General features: G+C 49.3%; 2 protein-coding genes across 6 annotated transcripts in view; both read right to left on the bottom strand.

The window, feature by feature from the left end:
• PIGQ (phosphatidylinositol glycan anchor biosynthesis class Q) overlaps positions 1-8,259 on the bottom strand; it is a 64,455-nt gene extending 56,196 nt beyond the window's left edge. Inside the window, exon 1 of the mRNA XM_025191559.1 lies at positions 8,192-8,259. The gene's annotated coding sequence lies outside the window, so the exon portion shown is untranslated. The remainder of the gene's footprint in view (positions 1-8,191) is intronic.
• NHLRC4 (NHL repeat containing 4) overlaps positions 1-8,310 on the bottom strand; it is an 8,934-nt gene extending 624 nt beyond the window's left edge. Inside the window, exons 1-3 of one of the 5 annotated variants that reach the window (XM_025191562.1) lie at positions 8,192-8,310; positions 7,014-7,388; positions 1-592 (exon numbers count right to left, since the gene is read on the bottom strand). The exon at positions 1-592 is cut by the window's left edge and continues 624 nt beyond it. In XM_025191562.1, the coding sequence (XP_025047347.1) occupies positions 1-578 (578 nt within the window). In that variant the 5' untranslated portion in view covers positions 579-592; positions 7,014-7,388; positions 8,192-8,310. The remainder of the gene's footprint in view (positions 593-7,013; positions 7,389-8,191) is intronic. The other 4 variants (XM_025191563.1, XM_025191561.1, XM_025191565.1 and 1 more) reach the window with 4 other exon arrangements.
• Between the last annotated feature and the right edge of the window lie 436 nt (positions 8,311-8,746).

Genomic DNA, 8,746 nt, shown 5'->3' with positions numbered 1-8,746 from the left:
GCTGAGTCCACTCCAATGCCCCTGGGGGAATTGACCTTCCCAATTTTTATCCATTCTCCTTTGGGGAACCTGGAGTGATGGCTGAAGACACAGATGGCTCTGTTCAACATGTCAGCTACAGCCACCATCCCTGACCTTGTCACTGTCACATCTTCTGGCAAAAAGGCCTCACTTTCCCTTCCCCACTCTATGCATGGCAGGAGCTGCTGAGTTTGGCCTGAGCAACTAAGGATGTGGACACAGGGTGCATTTTCACTAGTTATGTAGATAGAACCATCCAGCGAGCAATGGATTCCACTTGGTCCCCCGTAACTGCTGCCATTGGGGTTGGGGATCTGCTGCACCAGGTTATTCTGTCGATAATAGAGGAGATTTTTGATGTTGTCTAAGTCATGACAGATGCCTTTGACTTTCTCTGCCAGCTGGTGGACTTGGTGCTCTGTCACCATGCCCATCCCATGGTGGTTGCTCAGAAGTGGGCTTGCCTTCTGGAGTGTAGTGTCTGATTTCACCTGGAGGGCATAAACAGTCTTCAGAAGTTTTTCTTTATGATGGGTGGCCTCCAGAGTATAGTCCATGGCTAATCTCCTCCCTATTTGGAAAAGGTAACACAACCATTACAGTCCTCATAGAGATACACATTGTGAGGACAGACTCGTTCCTTTGGTGCAATGGAGTCTTTCCAGAGTTACACCCATATAACTGATATCAGACTCCAGTCCCTTTTTTGATGTATATTAAGAAAAAAAGATAAACAAAGACTAAGTTATCCTTGCAGAGTGACATCTGGTTCTCTCTAAAGAATAGGGCACCATACTCTGCATTGGAGTACCATATTTTCTCACATACCACACCTCCCCAAATAGAAGATAGAATGAAGAAAAAAAGATTTTTCCAGACTTATGGCTGCATAATCACCAGCCTGCACCCTAAAAGTAAACACCTTTGTTTTTTGGTTGTCATGGGAGACTTCAACTACCCAGACATCTCGTGGGAAGAGCACTCGGCTAAATCCAAGCGGTCGCAAAGCTTCCTCTTATGCGTGGATGACCTCTGTCTGACACAAGAAGTCTACAGGCCAATGAGAGGTAAAGCGCTGCTTGACCTGGTACTGGCAACCAGAGATGACCTAATTGGTGACCTAACAATCGATGGGAAGCTGGGTGACAGCGACCATGAGCTGAATACCTTCACCATCTGCCGTAAAGCTGGCAAAACAGTCAACAATACAGAAGTCCTCGACTTCAGCAAAGCTGACTTTGAAAGGTCAGGAGGCTTGTTGGTGAGGCCCTAAGGGACCATGACCCAAAGGGGAGGGGAGTTCAGGAAGAGTGGTTGCTCCTCAACGGAGCAATCCTGGATGCACAAGCTAATGCTATTCCAGCTCAGAGGAAAGGCAGCAAAAGGGCACAGCAGCCCCCTTGGCTCTCCAGGGAACTAGCAGACTTCCTGTGGAAAAAAGAAAGACCTACAAAGGATGGAGGATGGGATCCACCTCCAAGGAGGAATATTCCGCACTGGTCCGAAATTGCAGGGAGTGAACAAGGAAAGCCAAGGTTGCAACTGAACTCCAACTAGCTACAAGTATCAAGGATAATAAAAAAGTCCTTTTTTAGATATGTGGGGAGCCAGAGGAACAGCAAGGGCAACATTGGATCCCTGCTAAACCAGAAGGGACAACTGACAACCGATGCCCAGGAAAAAGCCAACTTACTAAATGGGTACTTTGCGTCAGTCTTTCATCAATTCCACGGGATGCCCCTGCCCATTACGGGACAGGGAGGCCCAGGTGAGGGAGATTCATTGCCCTCCACCAATGCTGAACTTGTGAAGGAACACTTTGAGAGGCTGGACACCTTCAAGTCAGCCAGCCCTGAAAGTTTACACCCCAGGGTACTCAAGGAGCTGGCTAGCATCATAGTTCAGCTGCTGGCACGGATCTTCCAGAACTCCTGGTGCTCTGGTGAAGTGCCCGAAGATTGGAAGAAGGCCAGTGTGGTGCCTATCTTCAAGAAAGGGAGGAAAGTGGATCTGGCAAACTACAGGCCCATCAGCCTGACTTCTATCCTGGGGAAGGTCTTAGAAAAAATCATCAAAGAGGCCATTCTCAAAGGACTGGCTGATGGCAACATCCTGAGGGATAGCCAGCACAGGTTTGTTGCACGTAGGTCTTGCTTGACCAATCTTATTTCCTTTTACGACCAGGTGACCTATCACCTGGACAAGGGAGAGGAGATTGATATTGTATATCTTGACTTCAAAAAAGCCTTCAATCTAGTATCCCATGATCACCTCTTGGCAAAACTGGCCAACTGCGGCCTCAGGTCCACCATGATCCACTGGCTGAAGAATTGGCTCCGTGGTCGGACCCAGAGGGTGGTGGTTGATGGAAATCAATTGTCGTGGTGCCCTGTGACCAGTGGGGTCCCTCAAAGCTCTGTTCTTGGGCCTATGTTGTTCAACATCTTCATTAATAATGTGGACATTAAAGTCAGAAGCGGACTGGCCAAGTTCGCTGATGATACCAAACTCTGGGGTAAAGCATCCACACCTGAGGACAGGAGGGCAATCCAGGCTGACCTTGACAGGCTCAGGAAATGGGCGGATGAGAACCTGATGGTTTTTAACACTGAAAAATGCAAGGTTCTCCACCTTGAGAGGAAAAACCTGCAGCATCCTTATAAGCTTGGCAGTGCTACACTGGCTAGCACTACGGATGAAAGGGACTTGGGGGTCATGATTGACCACAAGATGAACACAAGTCTTCAATGTGATGCTGCAGCTAGTAAAGCAAGCAAAACGCTGGCTTGCATCCATAGATGCTTCTCAAGCAAATCTCAGGGCGTCATCCTCCTGTTGAACTTGGCCTTGGTGAGGCTGCAGCTGGAGTATTGCATCCAGTTTTGGGCTCCACAATTCAAAAAGGACGTGGAGAAGCTTGAGAGAGTCCAGAGAAGAGCCACACACATGATCAGAGGTCAGGAAAAGAGACCTTACGGCAACAGGCTGAGAGCTATGGGACTCTTCAGCCTGGAAAAGCGCAGGCTCAGGGGCAATCTGGTGGCCACCTATAAGTTTATCAAGGGTGTTCACCAGGATCTGGGTGAGCGATTGTTCACCAGAGCGCCCCAAGGGATGACAAGGTTGAATGGTTACAAACTCCTGCAAGACCATTTCAGGCTGGACATAAGGAAGAATTTCTTTACTGTCTGAGCCCCCAAGGTCTGGAATTGCCTGCCATCGGAGGTGGTTCAAGCACCTACTCTGAACACCTTCAAGAGAAATGTGGATGTTTATCTTGCTGGGATCCTGTGACCCCAACTGACTTCCTGCCCCTGGGGCAGGGGGCTGGACTCGATGATCTTCTGAGGTCCCTTCCAGCCCTAATGTCTATGAAATCTATGAAATCTGATGCCCACAGCTGGCTCCTGGCACTCGCTAATCACCAGCTCACTCATGCTGCCTTTCCTGCTTACCCAAAAGCTGAAACCTGAGCTGCTGCTAAAGACTGGTCTCCATGGATGGATCTATGATTTTGAAAAGAGCTAAAAACAGTCTGCAAGTCTGTGAAATAGAAGAAACGAAACCAGGAATAGCTAGCAGATAGCAAAATTGGCAGAAGAAAAGGTTAGTTTGATTAGTGGAACATCAAGACTATTAAAAAGGAGAGACAATCATTAACACACGTGGAGTGAAGAAAAATGAGCCATTGAGTTAACTGATTCCCTCATCTGCCTGAATAGAAATGCCACTGGTGTCACCAGGTGGAGCAGGAATCAAAGGGAGGTGATTCTACTCCAGGCAGAAAAATCAACTTTCCTGATCAAGACAGATAACGCAATTTTGTGGTGCTGATTTTTGGAGGGGAAGGTGCATGTGGTATGCAATGAAATATGGTAATTCATGTAGGTCCATGAACTTCACTGATGATTCTTCCTAGCTGAGGATCTGCATAGAACAGGCTCCCGTGATAAATGGGTCACTAACTCTACACCCAAATCTCTCTGTTTCAGTGTGTTCCACTCCGGTTCTTAGTTTTACATATAGCTGACTTCACATTTGAACTCTGAATGAATCCTGGGCTCGAGATTCTGCAATTCTGATTGGTAGAGCCCATCTACCAATCAGAAGTAAGCCAGGGTAAGCAAGGCCACGCCCTTTCCCCAAAGGGAGGGGGTGAGGAGCAATCCCGACCTGGTTCAGGACTGTGCCCTGCCAGGTCTGGAGAACTTCGGGAGTGGAGCTCCTGAACTGTATAAAAGGAGCAGTATGTCCTGCATAGCGGAAGACGCGATGGGGAAGTTGAAGAAGGAAGATCGGAGTGAGGAAAGCTGGGGATGAGCTGCCCCAGCGGGAAATAGCCCCAAGCTCCTGAAGAGCCCTGGGAAGGTGTGAGACCTTCAGGCTCGTCAGGGTGCAGGGACCCACTGCACGGAGCAGCCCTGGGAGGGTGTGAGACCCTTGGGCTTGTCACAGTGCAGGGACCTGCTGCAAAGAGCAGCCCTGGGAGTGCAGCAAGGCAGCTTGAACTTGTAGACCCCGGCAAGTGGCTGGCAACCACTGTGCACAGGACCTGGGCAAGATCCATGAGCAGTGAGCAGCGAAAGGCTGCTCGGGTTAGCCACCTGGTGTGAGACCAGAAGGCCAGAGCCCCACATTGGGCCCCAGCGACCTGCAAGAGCCCCAGTGCTGAGCAGGGCTTGGAGAACGGGGAAGGCTGCCCCAGTGTGAGGCAGGTGGTTGGGAGCCCAGCAACTCCACATGGTGAAGCAGCTAGCCCTCCATGCTCAGAGTGGGGCATAGAGCAGCACAAGCAAATCTGCAGAGGGCCATGAGGACCGAAGCAGGTGATGTTGCAAAGCTTGGGTGCCCAGGCTGGAGCACCTGGCCACAAGGGGAGCCTGGAGGCAGTGTGGGAGAAGAGACCCCGGTGGGAAGCATCACACTGGGATGAGCCGGGCTATCAGGGGGGCCATAAGTTATTGGAGTATCTGAAAAGGAGGGAAGGTATTAGGAGTGGCCACACTAGAGCTGGGGGGAAGACCCTTCCCAGTGGGTGGGTCCCGAGACCCTGTTGGAAATGGGTGAGGGGTCCCCTGTTCTCCAGGCTTGGGGAACGAATTCATAATTAGACTCCTATGTCATTAAGTTTCCAAGTTTAGGTTGTGCTTTATATTTTATAAATTCACAGATTCATAGATTCATAGATGCTAGGGTTGGAAGGGACATCAATAGATCATCGAGTCCGACCCCCTGCATAGGCAGGACAGAGTGCTGGGTCTAGATGACCCCAGCTAGATGCTTATCTAACCTCCTCTTGAAGACCCCCAGGGTAGGGGGGAGCACCACCTCCCTTGGGAGCCCGTTCCAGACCTTGGCCACTCGAACTGTGAAGAAGTTCTTCCTAATGTCCAGTCTAAATAATATTGTTCTTATTTTTTTAGTGTTGTTAACTGTGACGATGGGTTTGAGAGCTTGAAGAAATCTTTGGGCCAGTTTTGTATATATTTTTAAGTACTGGGTTTTACCCACTGGGGTGAATATTATTGGATTCATTGGGTCGGGTAACTCATTTCTTGACTTGGAGATTATGAAAGTTGCTAGCCAACTGCCTGTCAAGAATAAAAGGGGTGGGGGAGCGGGTGGGGATGGAGCCCCATGCCCCATCCTCCGTCTGGGCCCGCTCCCTCCTTCCCTCCTGCTGCTTGGGGTCTGGGCCTGCTCCCTCCCCCCCGCCGCAGTGGCTGGAGGAGGGGAGGAGCAGGCCCAGGCCTGATGTGGGGGAGGACCCGGCCCAAGGGTTGGGGGAAGCCGGGCCACCACGGTGGGGGAGGGAAGCAGTGGGGTGGGGAGGAGGCTCACTCCTCCCCTCCCCCCACTGCTGCCACATCGGGCTGCGTTGGGCTGGGCCCACTGCTTTCCCCCCACCGCCGCAGTGGGCTGGCTTCTCCCTTTGCTTGGGCTCGCTCCTCCTCCCCTCCTGCATCAGGCCTGGAGTCCCAATGCCCACTGCTCCCCTCCCCCCACTGCCACCACCGCCGCGGCCCACCCGCTCCTCCCTCCCCGCGTCAGGCCCACTCCTCCCCCATCGCCACCATGTGGACCCTGCAGACGGTGATGACGGAAGGGGGGAGGGGCAGGCCGAGGCCAGCACTGGTGTCCTCTCCCCAGCCCCGCGGCTCCCCGACCCTGCTCCCCCCCACGTCACCGCCACCGTTACCTCCAAGGAGCAGGGGGGTGGCAAGGCCAGCTCCAGTTTGTCAGCCCGAATAAAGCATTATGGACAGACAGACAGACAGATGAAGGCTTTTATAATATTAGAATTTTGTACTATCAGGTATTCAATTAGTTCCGGCATGTAAATGTTTTAATTATATTTGTAATAATAAAACCGTATATAGTTAAGTGTACACTCGTGGGGTTGTCTCTATAGGGAAATGGGGGATCTGCATGTAGGGCAGTGACGCCCCTCCCTCAGCACCCTAGCTTGTCACCACTTCCTCTCTATTTGGCTGGGAGGGCACACCCTAGGTGTACCCAGGTTACATACATAACCCTGATTTTCTGGTAAACATTATTTAAGCTACACTCGCTGTTTGTCTATACCTTTCTTTGGTGTGGTTTTGTGCTATTTGCTCAAAACTAGTGTGCATCTTTATCAAGTGTGAAAAATTTGCTATTTGAAGGGTTGGAAGGGGGTGAGAGTAGCCTACAGAGTTCATGTATGTGGCTTACCTAGTCACTTCCACTAGGACACCAAGTTCAACCACTTTATTTTATTTGACTTTCATTTGAACCTGTGGTCAGCCACTAGGGTTGGGGCTTTCCCCCCTCCCCACATTTTCATCCATTTCCTTAAAACCCAAGAAAATTAGTAAATTAAATGCAGAAAACCCAGGAAATTCATAGCCTTGATTCCAATAGGACTTAAACAGAGGCAGACTCCTGTGTGCAGAACTCACTGCAAGATCTGTTTCTCTAGTAACCTTAATAGCTCCGTTGCACAGACTTACATTGAGAGCATTTTACATAAAGGGAAACTGACACGTTGAGTAGCAAAGAAACTAGAGCTGAGTTAATGACTTAGGGTACAGAGGTCATCTCAGGAAAAGAACATTTTTTAAAGTTTTTGTATATCCATGGGCAGACTTCGTTTCTGACACATTTTCATTTTTTCCAGTGAGCATCTTACAGAAATATGACGTAGCTGCTTATGGTTGCATGAAAGCATTACTTTAGCTACTTCTTACACGTTGTTTGCAGCCATCATCAAATGGTACTGTCTTCCCTTCTGGACTGGAGGAGTAAACAAAGAGAGGAGGAAGTGTTTCTGGTGCGCATACTCATCCCTCTGCATCATTTTCAGTAAATGCCTGTATTGCCTTCTTCTAAACAGTTGTTTAAACAAAAAGCTTGTTCACACCAATGATTGTGGACAAATGAACAAAAAGCAGGCAGCACCATGGGGGAATCCAACTACTAATTGGGCGTTGGGTTTAGGAAAAAAAAATTGTGGCTTTCTCTTCAGTCTTATGTCTGCTAAGCTAAAGTACCACTACTCTGCAGCACCACCTAGTAAGAGAGGTACACCTTAGACAGCTCACAGTAGTGTCTCCTACAACCACAGTGAAACCCTCAGCTCTTATCTAAGGTTGTTTTCATGGGCAGATTTCAAAACCCTTTACAAACGAGGTTACTGTCACTTTACAGGTGGGGAAACTGAGGCACAGAGAGGCAGAGTGCTTTGCCCAGCTTTGTCAAGCTTTCTGGAGAGAAAGTAGAGGAACCCATGTATCCTGAGTCCTCATCCAGTTCTCTAGCCACTAAGCTGCACAGGTATAGGAGAGCACAGCACAGATTCTTACAGTGTGCAGACATTTAGGAGATTGTTGGGATAGGTGACAAATAACAAGCATATGATAACAGCTCTGTTAGTGGTACTGCAGCTTTAGTACATGCTTAGATGGCAACTTAAACCAATAATTTCCAGCTTGCTTACTTAAACTTGGGTGCCTAAATCCATAGTTTGACACCTGAATAAGTGCTCTGATTTTCGGAGGCATCAACATTCAGTCCACCCATTTAAGTACTATAGATTTGTGTGTCCGACTTCATAACCCAGATTAGCCCATTTTGGTCTAAACAGATGCTCGGCAAGCAATCATCAGCCAAGTCAAACAATGGCACTAACCTCTGTTTTGATAGGGAGGAGAGGGGTGCTGCTTTTCTCCCCCACAGCTTTTCTGTTCTCCAGCTGAGTGTCTGTCTTCCCTACAGCTGCAGGTGTTTTGCGGAAGAGTTGAGTTGTGGGATGCTTTTGTTGTTAGTAACAGAGCTGTGCCACTCTGTGTGCCTGTGTAAACACCATCGTGCTGCCTGGGATAACAAACACAAATGGAATCAATGGCAACCTACTGAGAAACACACTGTTGTACATTAACAGGGAAGCCTGGCTTCCACCGGTGCTGATCAGACATCTGTAGGGACCAGAGGCAGGGAGGCGGTAAACATTCTTTCATGAACACTTTTCCTTCCATGATCTAGGCTGTATCCTGTCCTGGACTGTGCTATGGTGAGAGGAAGCCATAGGGTGCTGAGCAGCAGCCCAGGTTCTTACCTAGCTATCATAAGAGTAGAAAGAAAGTAGAATATATCATGTTGGTATGCTTACTCTGGGATGCATGTTGCTTCATGTGGGGCAGTTGTGTGCCACTGGCCTGCCCACAGGGCTGGAAACTAGGACTTC

Source organism: Alligator sinensis, unplaced genomic scaffold (assembly GCF_000455745.1).
Source record: "Alligator sinensis unplaced genomic scaffold, ASM45574v1 scaffold449_2, whole genome shotgun sequence".
In the NCBI taxonomy this organism is placed as follows: Eukaryota; Metazoa; Chordata; order Crocodylia; family Alligatoridae; genus Alligator; species Alligator sinensis.
This window is presented reverse-complemented; position numbering and strand designations above follow the sequence as displayed.